The sequence below is a fragment of the Panulirus ornatus genome, chromosome 12 (assembly GCF_036320965.1).
Source record: "Panulirus ornatus isolate Po-2019 chromosome 12, ASM3632096v1, whole genome shotgun sequence".
NCBI lineage: Eukaryota > Metazoa > Arthropoda > Malacostraca > Decapoda > Palinuridae > Panulirus > Panulirus ornatus.
Window position 1 is genome coordinate 58905291 of NC_092235.1, and position 15017 is coordinate 58920307.

Here is a 15017-nt window from a genome sequence, read left to right on the forward strand (position 1 = left end):
CTCACTCCCTCTTCTCCAACCTCCCTCCATTCATCCATTACTCACCTCCTCGGGTTCGTCGGCGAGGTCGAAGTCCAGGTGGACCAGACCGGCGGTGTTGTCTACGTTCTTCCACTGGGCAATACGGGTGCGGGAGGGCGTCGTCACCCACACCTCCGGGTACTGTCAGGAGAACCAGAGTTTAGTCAATATAATCTTTCCTTTACCACTGCCTCCACAAAGCAGGTAGACATTCGGCAGTAAATGAGAGTCTGATATTCCTCACACATATGGACCAGCCTAGACACATGAACCACTTTTATGACAATGGCCAATCATCTCAAATACTTAAATTTTCACAATGTGATCTAATGATCTGTTTTTTTTTTCTTCGAATTTGTATACTAAATCAAGTGACAAGTTTCTTTTCTATTATCTACAACTGAAAGACTATTCTTCTTTTTCTTAACTATATCACAAAATTTAGATGAGGTGTTCCTCTAAATGAATCAATTTCCCTTGGCTTTCAGCATCAGTAGCTCATGCTCTACATCAATTGTTCGCTTCCAGATTTGACTTCTCGTATCCAGCACAGACAGACAGACATCTGCCTCACATTGCTTACCGGTTTATTCGAGACGAGCAAGTCTGCCCCGGCCAGAGTGAGGATCCTGAACTTCACATTCTGGCCAGGCTGGTACAGGTACTTGTCTGTCTGGAGGAAGGTGGTCTCGGTGTTTCTCTTCAGATTAATTCCCTCAGTGCGGGTGATCTCGGTCCCGCCCACAGTGCCGAAAATGTGGAGATCACCTGAGTAATAATCTAGCTCTGGCACCGGCACTGAATGACACGACTCGGTCTTCCCTGAAAGTACATGGGAATGAAAATCATGAATATCTCTCCTGTACAGTATCAAACCCCTTCCCCAAAGAAATGTAACGTAACTCACATCGTGAGAGTGAGTGCGAGTCCATTCGGTGCGCAGTAGCAAAGTAGCAGATCACACATCAGCCAGCGTGATGTAGACTGCCTTAATATCTGTATACTTTTTTTTTTTTTTTTTGAACTCACCGAATACGTAAGAAACAGAACTGAAGATCTATGAAAAGTGTATAATGAGCGATATCATGCAGAAAGATAAATGAGGACCTGATGCAAAGAAGTTCTTTTTTTCTTTAAAAGGATTTAATTGCATTGCTTGTATCACTGGGGATCTGGAAAGCGAGTAAAGTAACCAGTTGGTGGCTGGATAATAAGCACTTCTGACCTCTTTTTTGACCTGGATGGTGAAGCCATCTTCCTTTTGCTGGAGCATAGAAAAAAAAAGGCGGGGGTCAGCTAACCTGAGGAAATATGGATGATGAGCCAACTGACCTGCTGGGATCTGGATGGTGGTGTTGGAAATGAGAGTCACATTCTGCTCGCCCTCGATTCGCTGCCAGTCCCTGGTGGTCAACGATAAAGTCAGAGACCCCTTCGGAGCGGCCGGGTCGGTCACGAAGACGCACACTTGGGCTGGCGTGTTCGATGTCCATTGCCGTGGGGTCAGGATAACGTAGCTTCTGTGATGTTGGGTAGAGAATAAGGACGTTTATACAAGTCCTTGCTGCTTTATCATTCTTGACGTCAAGCCTTGCATGAAGTCAGTCCTCTTTTAGATCCAACATTCGTCTTATCATCGACAACAATAATAACTAGACTAAAAAGGTTCATACACATTCTCAACTTTAGTGTATATAAACATAAAATATAAAGTATAGAATATGAAATATCTAATATAAAACATAAAAGATAAAACATAAAAGATAAAACACAACAGATAAAATGAGAATATGAAAAATGAAATACAAGTAAAACTGCAATATAACAAGGTTCATACATATTAAGTTGAGTGTAGCAAAATATATGTAACAAAGTGTATCAAGATGTCGGCTCTGCATCTCCTTTCTATATTCGAATACCACAAATATTCCGCTCCTGTTATGAATGATGTGTTTATGTTATTCTCCCAGTATCATCGACACACGCCCTTTTCCAGTCCTTAAGAAACCATTCGATGATTTTTACAAGAGGAGGGTCTAATCTCCTGAAACTCGTGTTCTTATACATCCCCACATCTTTCTAACGTTCTCCTTAGACTTAGAGTTTCAACGAAGTTCTCTTTCGGTGTGAATCTTTTTAACCTCCTTTCCCTACATTTCATCCATCCCTGTTACTGACATGACATGCGTTACTTCAGATAGCTCTGTGTCTTGTTATCTGGCACACATGTCGAGCAATGCGTACAAATTCTATTTCACTGTGATCATAAAGCCTCTTAAGGCATCACCACCTTTTCCTTGTGTTACTGTCCTTGTAGCTTCTCTTTCTCTCCAGTGCCCTCCCAACCCTGGCCTTATTCTGCGCCCTTGAGGCAGAGGGTGTATTTATTTTTCATGTCAGTTATTCATCGAGGACACCAGGGTCACTTGTGAGCTTATCGCCATGGCATTCAAAGGTATGACAAGAAAGTGATAATGTATCTTAATATAGCTGCTTCCACTCTCTCTCTCTCTCTCTCTCTCTCTCTCTCTCTCTCTCTCTCTCTCTCTCTCTCTCTCTCTCTCTCTCTCTCTCTCTCTCTCTCTCTCTCTCTCTCTTTATCTATTATCTGTCTATATATCTATCTTTCTACTTCGATATAAGGAATATTGCTTAGCATAGAATACAAAGGAATATCATTTACAAGAACGATAGATTTGTCTTCTGTATTCTTTCCCCCCACAGTTCACCAAATGCATCATGCACACTTCATGAGAGTGGCGACAGTGTATCTCGTGACAGTGGCGAGGTAAAGGTTGGGAACAAGGGCCGTGACCAGGTAATAGCGACGGTGAGAGTTGTCCAAGCACATGATAGCATGGCATTTTGCTTCATTTCCTGAAAGTGCAATGGAGACAGAGAGTGCAAAACATCACTCTTGAGAATTCATTCTCTACGTAGTTCATCCCTATGTGATGGTAGCAGATAGATCGTCCGTATGGAACATGATTATATGCTGTACCACTTGATAGCATAAGAGTGGAGGGGAAACTTTATAAACTGTGAATGCCAAACTTAAGGAACTTAGTAGTGGGGTTCGTTCTGTTAAGGATACTGTTTTTGCTTGTCATGGACGTTCTAAAGGGTCTATACTTTTATTATACGATTTGACTGACGTTTCTACTTACTAGATCAAGACGTTCAGCGCCAAGTATTGTGACCTTGAGACCAGCAAGTGAAAAAGTTTATAGAGATTAGAGATTCGTAGATGTCCATACCTGGAACAGTACGAACATTTTATTATATAATTTAGCTTCACTGGCTGAGGTTGTGCAAAGATTGTACATACGTCGTCGTTCTATTTCTCAAGCTTATCTGTCTTTGGAATTTTTGCTGTATACCTATGAGGTGAGGTCTATATACACACATCCACATACGCAGTACCACACATTCATTGTGTCGACCACCCAACTCCCTTACCTTCCCCTCTTAGTCTACACAGAGACATATCTCTCTCTTCGTCGTGTGACGTAAAGTTTGCCATGAAAAACACGAATCTTACTTGAGGGCCAGACATGACTATTGATGGCATACAGCAAAACAAGGGAGGTGTTGTGGTTTAGCGGCCTGCCTCTTCTCATCACAACGCCAATTACTTTCCCCTCCCGTTCCGTTTACAGGAACTACAGAATGATAGTCACAAAAGGGGAGGAAACAAAAAATTCTAAACGTAACACCTCACTTCGAATACTCATATTAGAATAAATTTATCTACGGTCGTTTTGGAATTCACACTGCGCGTGTGACTGGAAACTGCGCAGGTGCTAAGGGGGGGTTGACGTCATTCTCTGCATCATCGCTGATGATGGGCGTCCTCCACAAAATGCAAAATCAGAACCGTCTCGAGCCGGGAGAATGTGATGATGATGATTCAGTATCCGCATGAACGAGTGGCGTGGCCGGCCTCCTCTCGGTTGCCGGGTCCACCGCGCTCGCTTTGTTCGCCCACGAAGAGTCTTGTTGACGGGAACCACACGTCTGGGGTGTTAATCCCATGTATGATACACACACACACACACACACATATATATATATATATCTTTCAAACTATTCGCCATTTCCCGCGTTAGCGAGGTAGCATTAAGAAAAGAGAACTGGGCCTTTGAGGGACTATCCTCACCTGGCCCCCTTCTCTGTTCCTTCTTTTGGAAAATTGCAAAAAAAAATAATGAGAGGGGAGGATTTCCAGCCCCCCCCGCTTCCTCCCCTTTTAGTCGCCTTCTACGACACGCAGGGAATACGTGGGAAGTATATATATATATATATATATATATATATATATATATATGTAGAGTCGTCGGGTCGTGATGTTGGAGTGATGCAGCTGGAGCGATCACCTGTCCGGTATATAGGAGAACAGAACACGAAGGTCCTGACGTGTTCTTCACCGTGGAAAATCCTCCTCCAGGCGAAATGTGGATTGTTTGACACAAGGTCAAAAACAAAAAACGCTGCCATTGCTTCGGTTAGACTGGCTTTCAGTTCTGTTGGTTTATCACGGTCGTTGTGGATTCTTTTTTTTTTTTTTTAAGTTTCTGGTGAAACCTGTATTAGCACATAGAGTGTCACCTTACAAACCGTTTTGATGTTCAGTTCTTCCATTCGGCAGCAGAGAGAGGCCCCTTGATGGGAGCGGGCTTGTGACAGTCCAAGGCAACATTTGGTGAGAAGCAGTTTTCTTTTTTTACATCAAGAGAAATGATTAAGTACGGTAATTCAGAGGAGGTTGTTGGAAATGAGATTTCACTTTAGTGAAGGAGACTGGGGTATATGTTTGTGTGTGTGTGTGTGTGTGTGTGTGTGTGTGTGTGTACCACGTGAAAGCTGACATGAATCTAAGCAAGTATGTAAGTCAGAAGGGAAGTATGTAAGTACCAGTTAAGTACTCTGGGACACTCTCCCAAGTACGTTTCCAGACACCTTGAAAAACAGGTAAAACTTTTGACCACTTTCTCCAAGGAGATGATTAATTATATCTTTTTAGCGCACTTAAATGTGCCCTTGAAAGCACCTAAAGTGTCACAGCCACTGAATACATGTCAAGCCAACAGTGTGGTGCAATGTCGGATGCCATACATCGCTGGGAAAATGATACGTTCATCTGTCATGTTATTTCCCATGCCTATACCGGAAAATACTGTCACCTTGAACTGAAGGGCAACACATGCCATTGGAATCAAGTATATAGCTTTGTCTGGACCCCTACGTCTGACATCATTGAGTCGTTCACCATATACATAGTGTTAAACGATTTCACCTTGGGTGGATCTGATTACTCTGATATCATGTTGTTTATGGTCTTGCTGACTCGCGATCGCTTCTTTATGATCCTCTTTCTTTTTCCTGATCCCACGCCAGAAGTTACCATTTCCAGGTTCCATCATCTTTATAAACTGTTATCTTTTTCTTTTTTTCGTAATTTGAATTTTTTTTTTCTCCTCATCCGTTGCTAATTATGTATTTCCGTTATCCTATAATAAGCTTATGACTTAGTTCCGTCCTTTGTCTGCCTCTGGATATTTTACATTCAGGTGCTGAAGACAGAACCTTCTACGTTCTTTTTATTCTTTTTTTTTTTTTACCCCCTTCCATGTTCAATAATACCCCTATTTATCACAACCTTCCAATTCTTAACTAATCCTCCACGAACATTCCCACTGCAAAACATTGCTCCCCCAGTCCAGTCTTACAATTCTTGATGAAAACAACAAAGAAAATAAAGTCATCTTGTATCCATAGCCACCCAGAGTCTCTCCCTCAAGCAGAAAAATTATCCTAACATTTAGCACAACCCATCCCTCAAGGATACGGGATAAGGTGCACTTGGTAACCAACCACTCGTGACCTTGTGCATGCAAAGCAGTGCGCCAGGGAACGCCAAAGTTGCAGATCACAGACGCAGAACGACTTCCTCTAAATTCTTGTAGGGACCCAGCTCATCCGGAGCATTTCTTCTTGGTACACCACCAACAACTCACGCAGGAGACTATCTTTATATACAGCAGACGACGATACAGCTGCTGACAGACTGTGATAAATATTAGTGACGGTGATGATAATGATGATTGTAAGAGTTCAGCTCGATAGCTTTATCTCAAAAAAGAACATGCACTCAAAAAAAAAGAAGGTGAGAAGGAGAAAGTATCGTATGGGTTTTGAGTGTGGCATAACAGGAATAGATGAAAGTGACTTGCAGAAAATACCACTGATAAAAAGAGGACATATTTGAAAATGACGAAATGTTGAAATCATAAAACTTAGAAATTCTTTATACTGAGGAATTACACTTACAAATGATGATATTTCAGATTCTAGTTTATTTTGGGTCACCACTAATCATTTCCGTAAACCGGTATTGCTGAAAGATATTATCATCATCCTCATTATTATTAATCCACTCCAGTGGGCTGGAAGATGCTCCTCCCACACCATGAAAAAGGATCGTAGACTTTCCAATCACTGGTACGCGCACGGTGGAGTGGCACGGTATGCAAGAGTAACGGATCCCTTCACTCAGTGACCTAAAAGTACTATTTCTCCAGACAAATGACAATCAACCATCTTGTTTCAAGTCAATGTGTTTCTGGGATCAATACTAATGTTGCTATTAGCACTTACCCTTTATAGTGGCAATGAAAACCTTATACCCTGTTGAGAGAGTGAGCGCGGATGAGGGATAATGCTTCCTTTTTTTTTTTCGTGTATCTGCTACAGTCACTTAGAATGTCTTGTACATGGTGCTGCCTACTGGAAACAGAATTCTGTACCATCCCCGATCCCAGGTACTTGCTGTATGATACAGTTAATTCCCCCTTCTGTCAGCTACGCAGTACCTTATCATGTACCCAGACCATACAAAAAAGAAGCATAACATATTCATGTGTGTGTACGAATGTGGGTGCACGCAACCCTTCCACTATACATGGGTGTGTTTTTACTCATGTCTGTGCGCGAGAGCTCTCCGCATATATATGTATGTGGGTACAATCTCCTCTTACATGAATATGTACGTCAAACTGCGTTGTCAGGCTAGGTCTTAAGACTCTGTGAGTGTGTGTGTGTGAGTGTGTGTGTGTGTGTGTGTGTGTGTGTGAGTGTTGCTCTCTTGTGCGTGTGAATGGCTTCCGGGAGACACACGCACAAAATATGCGCTACAGAGGACACCACCGCCTCCCCACCAACACGCGTAGGACAACCCGGGCCACAATGTAGCGCCAGCGTTGATTTTTCCCATCCGATGAGTCAGGTAACGCGAGGAGCAGCACGTTTATCTATAGATTATGCCATTGTGCAAGCGGTGGCGGATATCCGGTGCTGGGTCCCCAGTGACCCTCAGTTTTGTGTTGGGTTGGTAGATATGGTTGGCTTTTGTGTGGCGGGGTGAGAACACGGTCTTTGTGTATGTGTGTGTTTGTATGCGTGTGCGTGTGTGTGTGTGTGTGTGTGTGTGTGTGTGGGTGGGTGGGTGGGTTGCGTGTGTGTGTGATTACGTAATGTTGTTTTTACCTATTTGTACTGCACGGGAAGGAAATTTTACACTCGTGGGATCTCTCTCTCTTCTCTCTCTCTCTCCTAGCGGTGTGTCTTCTTCACCGTGTGCACAAGCGTGACTATAAATGAATAAAGATATTCAGGGGTCATGAATATTCGTACGCTCTCCATTAGCCACAACGTTGTTCATGCTGACCCTGAAGAAAATTTTCCGGGTGTTTAAGCCTTAGTGTATATGACGTACGTCAGACATTCCTGGAAGTGAGTGACTGCATCATTGAGCCGTGGACGTGGCCTTGCAAGAAGACAGAAAATGGGGGGAAAAAATTTCTTGGATCACTGCGTCGATGGAATCTATTTTTTCCCCCATTATATGTTAAGAAAATAACCGAAATTCCATGATGGGCAACTTGAAATTAGGGTGAAGCCTGCAATACACAATTTCCACTCATACACCTCCTAACCTTACGTTCAAGTATCTTCGTTACCACTGGAACGCAATAGAAATGACAAGAAAGGAACATGGTAGATCCAGGAGGAGTGGACGAAGAACTGCTGGAACCTGGCGTAGATCAAGGCGGACCACAGAATTCCAGATGAAAAAAAAAAGAGCGACAAAAGACATCGCCACCATCAAGAGCCACACTCCAGACAGGAGACCTTGACTTGCAGCTTGTGGGCGGAGCAGCTGAAGACATGAGTCATGGAGCGACGTGAAGGGTGTGTGTGTGTGTGTGTGAGGAGGTGGGGAGGGTGAAAAAATGGCCGAGAGAGAGAGAGAAATAGAGAGAGAGAGAGAGAGAGAGAGAGAGAGAGAGAGAGAGAGAGAGAGAGAGAGAGAGAGAGAGAGAGAGACTGGTGTAAAGTGTCTATTCGTTCTCTCTCGCTCACCCATACCTCCTGGAGTTGGTGGCTTTCATTCCACAAACATACACAACACTTGACGACACGCGACTCAGTCGACTTTGCTCTTCTTAACCTTAGATTATCCTGAGGTGAACGAGCGCCTCGCTCGTTCAACCCTGCCCTTTTTGGCAAAAAAAAAAGATATATCTCGTTCGCAATCCCTCGTAAGCAGGTCGTTATTCCTTCTCTCGCACCACCGAGTATCAGTTGGCTGTCGTGGGTACAACGCCTTAGGACACCGTATCAGATTTTGTCTTTTTTTTTCTGTCTCTGATGCCTCCCATCCAACCTGCACCTTCGACCTGCTTAAGACTAGCCCCTTCCTATATTCCCGACTGCTGAGACCAGTGCTTCATTGCGGACGATGGGATCAGTCCTCCACTACGGCCGGTGTCCACTTATTTCCCTTCTGTTGTGGGAGTAGGGACTTTTTATTTTAAACCGTCCTGTGGCAATTCATGATATGTTACCAGACTTTACCATCCACTTATTTCACCAGCGATGCTCCGCTACATAGGGGGCAGCCAGTGATAAAGAAGAAAAAAGCTATGAAGAATGTATCTAACGTATGAGCGATGGAAATGGTTTATCCGCTCTTAGGTGAAGTCCAAAGCTTTATCCCTTCACAGTAAGAGACCCGACCTACTGAGTGCAACCAGCCCCATCGCGTCCACTTGACCTCCAAACTAATGAATTCATTATCTATTTTGATCGATCCTTAACCACCAACTCTGTGTGTGTGTCTCTGAGTCGGTCTGCTGACGGGATCTGCATACTTGATTCGTGCTGAGAGTCTGTTCTGACCAAGATGGTACAAGACACACATCTGAAACCTACACCCAGGAGCCATGCATGATCTTCCTCTTCTCGTCTGCTTTCGGCAGACATCACCCATCTCCCTTGGGTTGAAAACACCATTCCACCGCGTTACAGGATCCTTCACCCCTGAGATGTAACTTCCACAATGAAAACACTTGATCCTAAGCTACCTTCTGCTTAACCTACAGACAGACGGAAGCATAACTACACTTTCTGATGGTCTGTGGGACCCGTTCTGTGGGCGTGGTCAGCATCCTGAGCGCTGCTTAAAGGGAATGGTAATATATATATATATATATATATATATATATATATATATATATATATATATATATATATATATATATGTATATAGTCTTTCATACACATTCACCTTATCCCACGTTAGCGAGGAATTCAAGAAAATATTTGCTAATGTGAATGTTTTTTTTATGATACATAATACAGTACCAGTACCGGGAAAGGCTTGTCAAGGTTACTGGTCAGTGTTCGTGCGGCTGGCAGAGGCGGAGGTCCAGTCATGTCGCAGCACCAGTGCCTCCACCTATAATTATCGTACAGTCGTTTTTCACCAGTCGTGATTTCGTAAATCCCCTTACTATTTCTTTTTCTCTGTCTGTGTGTGAATTAGGAAAAAATAATTTTGTGCTGAAGCGTTGGACAAGATGAAGAAAAAAACTGAAATGACATGGAATTTAGGCGTCGACTGTCATTATATCCGTCTGATATGAAGTCTCTCGCTTCATAAACATTGAGACAACACATCTGCCCACAGGTATTATAACTGGCATGTGGGATCCGAGGCTTGTAGTCTTGTATATCGTCAAGACATCCCTTAGTTACGAGATGCTAATGATGTTTACGGATCGAGTCTCATATTTTGCATATGTAAGGCTTTATATTTTCATGTTTCTCAACGACTGAAAGTAAATATTCGATATCGCGAACGCGACCAACCCAATGGTTGACGTGATACAAGGAGAATAATTGTAAAATACCATCAAACTTTTTGAGTCTCCCCTTTGAATGGGAAAGCAGATATTCTCAAAATCTAAGGTAAGAAAATTGCAAGGCCATAAATAAATATAAAAAAAGAAACTCACAAAAGAGGCAAATAATGAAAGCTGTCTTTAATGACGGTGATATCTTCATCCATATAACCTTCAGTTTATAAAAGGTTAAAGTTTCAATTTGAACTTCTTTTTCAATTTCAATTTGAACTTCTTTTTCAGTTTCAATTTGAACTTCTTTATTTGGAAAAAAAAAAAAGATCTATTATCTCTGTGAGGAGTACCATCCAACGTCGTGTCCTTGGGCGCAAGGTGAGGTCAGTTGCCCTAGCTAGCTCTCCGACTGAAGCCAAAGGTCACGACCGAACACGGCAGCCGTGCTCAGTAATAGATCTTAATTATCTACTCCCTCTAGTGGTAACCACAGAGATGTTTAGATTTACTTGGATTCTGTTTAGATTTACTTGGATTCTGTTTAGATTTACTTAGATTCTTTTTTGTTCTAGCGCTACTTGGAATTGATGTGAGGCAGATGTGGCCCCCAGTCCGAAACCAATGAAGTGGATTCATGCTTAGTTTCTCGCTTACGTTATGAGCAAATATTCTTGTATCATTTTGTATCATAAATCATGTGTCTTAAAAGTTATTTGTTATGATCTTTATTATCATGTTTCGTACGGACGAAATTCATCTTTGTATGAGGGTCAGTGAGACAACAGGCAATTAAACATAAGAGAAATGACAAGGAATCAAAAAGCAATGAACATTTAAAAAGAGATAGCCAAACAAGATTTCAAATTAAAACGAATGTGTTGATAAAACACACACACACACACACACACACACACACACGCGCGCGCACACACACGCACACACACACATACACATACTCACACACACACACACACACACATATATATATATATATATATATATATATATATATATATATATATATATATATATATATATGGAACGAGTTATAAGGATTTAGAGGTGCAAAAAGCTACATTTGATATATCAGGAGCCATATACGTACTGAGAGTATGCTAGCTCTTATGATTATCTCCATAAGTCGACAGACATAACGCCAAACTAACCAACCAAATTTCACGACAACGACAAAGGATTATAGTTTCCTTCACATGTTGATTGGGTCGCTTGCCCATCGCGCACTTACAACTCGAACTACCGATTTCCCAACGCTGCTCAGGAGCCTCACTGTATAACGAATAGTTGCCAGATAATATAAAAAAACACCGAAAAAATGAATAAATCTCATAGATATTGACGGTGGTGTGCAGCAAATATGCGAACATGGGGGAGAGAGATTCGAACAAAGGGTGTTGAAACGAATGAAACACCATGGAGCTATATGTAGCCTTAGGGCATATAAGGGAAAGGATAGAAATATTCCCTGGAAGTGTTATACCACATCTTCAGAATGTCACCCATTTTCTTTTCTCTCTCCTTCAGGCCAAGGTCAAGACTCGAGACAGTAGCGGTGCTCAGAAGATAATATACAATGGACATCATCATTTTATGTCTGGGTTGTGTCTTTTCCGTTTTTTGCATTGAGGGGTTTGATGCGTATCATATATCCCGCAATGGGTAGAAGAGTGTATTACTGATATCCAGTAAAGAGTATATAGCATTTTCATACTACTAAAATTCCATAAATGTGTCCCTGAAGTCTTCACTGTCCTGTGATAATTTTTGAAACATCCATGTTTTTTGCCAATAGGTTTCGAAAAGCCAATGAAGAAAAGCATTACATGATGAACTTCACTGAATAAGCTATCTTTTGAATGGTTCATTGCACTTCTATCACAAAAGCCCGTATCATTCCAGGATACATTTGGTCTGTGATAGTCCACTGGAGTGGAATTGATTTCAAGACTCGATTCGGAACGTCAGTGGAAGAATTAAGTAATGAAGAACCTCACCTGGGATCTTCACTCACTGGTGCACCTGCCTCAACCTGTTTCTATCCCCAGCTCGTCTTGCCTCAACCAGTGTCTCGTCTCACCTTGGATCGTGCCTCACCCTTGGTCTTGATTCGCCCTCTACCTTACCTCAACCTGGGTTTGGCCTCGTCAAGACTTGGCACATAAATCCCTATGATTGTGATTCAAACGTGGTAACTGCCACATCTCCTACATGTTCTTGAAGTGTCTTGCCACCAAGATGTTTATAACGTATATGGGAGGGAGATATTCTGCATTCTCTAGAGAATATTGATCTTTCTCATTGACCTTCGCTTTGTTCAGGTAAGATTAAAGTACTTCTTGTCAGGTGTAAAGTCATTTACTGTTGAATTCCTAATGAACCTATATAGAGATACTAGAAATATCGAAGGCTGGGAGTATATTGAGACTAGACAGTCTAAGATAAAGGGTGAATATAGGTATATCTAGACTAGACAGTTTAAGATGTAGGGTGAATATAGGTACAGTAAATCCATGACAGGGAAGTGCTGTACTATTACAGCCGTCTGATGTTATGCAAGGCTGATGGACAGTCAGAGAGGAGGGGGAAGATAGGTAGAAGAAGGAGGGTAGAAGGAAGGGGGGGAAAGAAGGAGGGAGGGCAGTGCCCTCCTATCGCATGTCAGTAGGCAAACCATGGTGTTCAGGGGTGGTATTTAGTATGGTAATGAAGGTCTCTACATCATTGCCAAGGTCATGTGGTGGTGCGGTCTCACATTCATGCGTTTGCTTTAGCGCTGCGAGCAAAGCAGGATCTCCCAGACGTCTGTTGGCTGTGTATCGCATTCGGGGTCTCGTATGTAGTGAGGTTGTCCTTATGGTATAAGGAGGCAGAATCGCCTCATTGTTTGAGTAACTGAAAGGTATGCGCGGTAAGAGTGTATGCCTGGACTCCTCCTTCCCTCGGGAGGATATCTGACACTCCTTGATGATATGAGATCACGTCTGTGACTCAGATAAATTTGCTACTCTCGCCACTGCATCACTCACATCACCCTCAACCCATTTCTCTTTTACTACGAGCTTTTCGCCATAGCAACTGAACCTGCTACGATCTCGTATCATCGCATCAAAGAAGACCCGAGATCCCAACCCCCCCTCGTCCATTTTCTCTGAACGAGAGAGAGAGAGAGAGAGAGAGAGAGAGAGAGAGAGAGAGAGAGAGAGAGAGAGAGAGAGAGAGAGAGAGAGAGAGAGAGAGAGAGAGACCACAAACCCAACTTTTTACATCACTGATGCTATCATGAAGTACGCATCACTACTACGACTACAACGACAATCTTCACGTGGGAATCCTACTTTTAAGCTGCTCCTTCTGCAGTACACACCATCAATGAGAAAGTACTGGTTGCTTATCACGTTCCAGTGTAGCAACCCAGCATCCATACACGCTCTACTTCCTGCCCTCAATGGAAATTGGAGTATCACTAAAAAAAAACAACGATGGAGGGAGTTGGTTTTCGTAACCAGGATGGCCGACAGAGTGCAAGCAGCGACAGAGTAACCAGGATGGCCGACAGAGTGCAAGCAGCGACAGGGGACAGCTTGCTGAGGTGATGTTGGCAAAGACCGGTTAGATGCTAGACGATGGTGGTGATACACAAAGAAAATATATATACCATTATGAAAGGATTATCTGGGAAGCTGAGAAAGGGTATGTTCAAAGGATGGTGGATACAAAGAGCAAAGTGAATGAATAGGAAGAATGGAGGAAATGTGCTCTTAGATGTGAGGTGCATCAGGGAGAACAAAGGGATGAACAGATGGAGTCAATGATCCGGTGAGGAGGAGGAGGAGGAGAGAGGAGTCGGGTGAGTGAGGAGTGATGTGAGGTAACCCCTTGCCTGGAGCATGTGATACACGGGGTCACTCTAGGTTGGAAAATGCATCAAGATGAATCTAACTCAGTAAACACACACAACACAAAGTATGAGGCATATACCCTTCTGTAACACAAAGGAACTGAAGCTCAAGTTCGTCATTCTTTTTTTTTTGCATAAGCTTCTTATAAGTTTTCTTAATATTTACGTCTTTTTCTTTATGTATCTTCTTAACCCCTTTTAAAAGTCAGTGGGTTATGACACCTTCACACTTAACTATTATATCTATTGTATAATCGTAGAAAATATTCCATTTTCTTTCTCAGTTTTAGGGAACAACTGATAGCTTTGCAAAAAATTTTGTCCCGAAATTCTATAATAGGTTTCTAGATATAAGACACTCCAGAATAAAACCTGTGTCTTTGCTCTTCTTTTTCTTTTTAGATTTCCCATCTCTCATTTCTTTCAGATGTTTTCAGAGCATTCATTAATCTTTCATCATGCATGAGCTGAAAATCAATCAGGAATTTAATGTCGTTTTATGAGCAATTAGCTTCCAGCAAGAGGGAGAAAAAAGAACATATATATATAAATATATATATATATATATATATATATATATATATATATATATATATATATATATATATATATATATATATATATATATATATATATATATATATATATATATATATATAGCCCAGGATAACTTGCAGAAAATCTTGAATTCTCTTACGAGCGAGAACATACGAATGCATTATCTTTCTACCGACCAGAGTGCCTCTTTAGTACCTATTTAAACGTAATGCAGGTTAGGGCATCACTGAAAAACCACGTAAATATGCAGATACGACGCATATTTCCCATAGCGATGGCTTGATATCCTCGACTCGAACACACAGGTCATACTTGAGAGCTAG

At 42.0% G+C, this 15017-nt stretch overlaps 1 protein-coding gene across 1 annotated transcript in view; it reads right to left on the reverse strand.

Annotated features, from left to right (window-relative positions):
- Positions 1-15017, reverse strand: part of LOC139752264 (alpha-1-inhibitor 3-like) — a 66560-nt gene that overhangs the window by 22910 nt on the left and 28633 nt on the right. The window contains exons 3-6 of the mRNA XM_071668295.1: positions 2769-2898; positions 1354-1553; positions 605-843; positions 46-162 (exon numbers count right to left, since the gene is read on the reverse strand). Coding sequence (XP_071524396.1) covers positions 46-162; positions 605-843; positions 1354-1553; positions 2769-2898 — 686 coding nt within the window. The remainder of the gene's footprint in view (positions 1-45; positions 163-604; positions 844-1353; positions 1554-2768; positions 2899-15017) is intronic.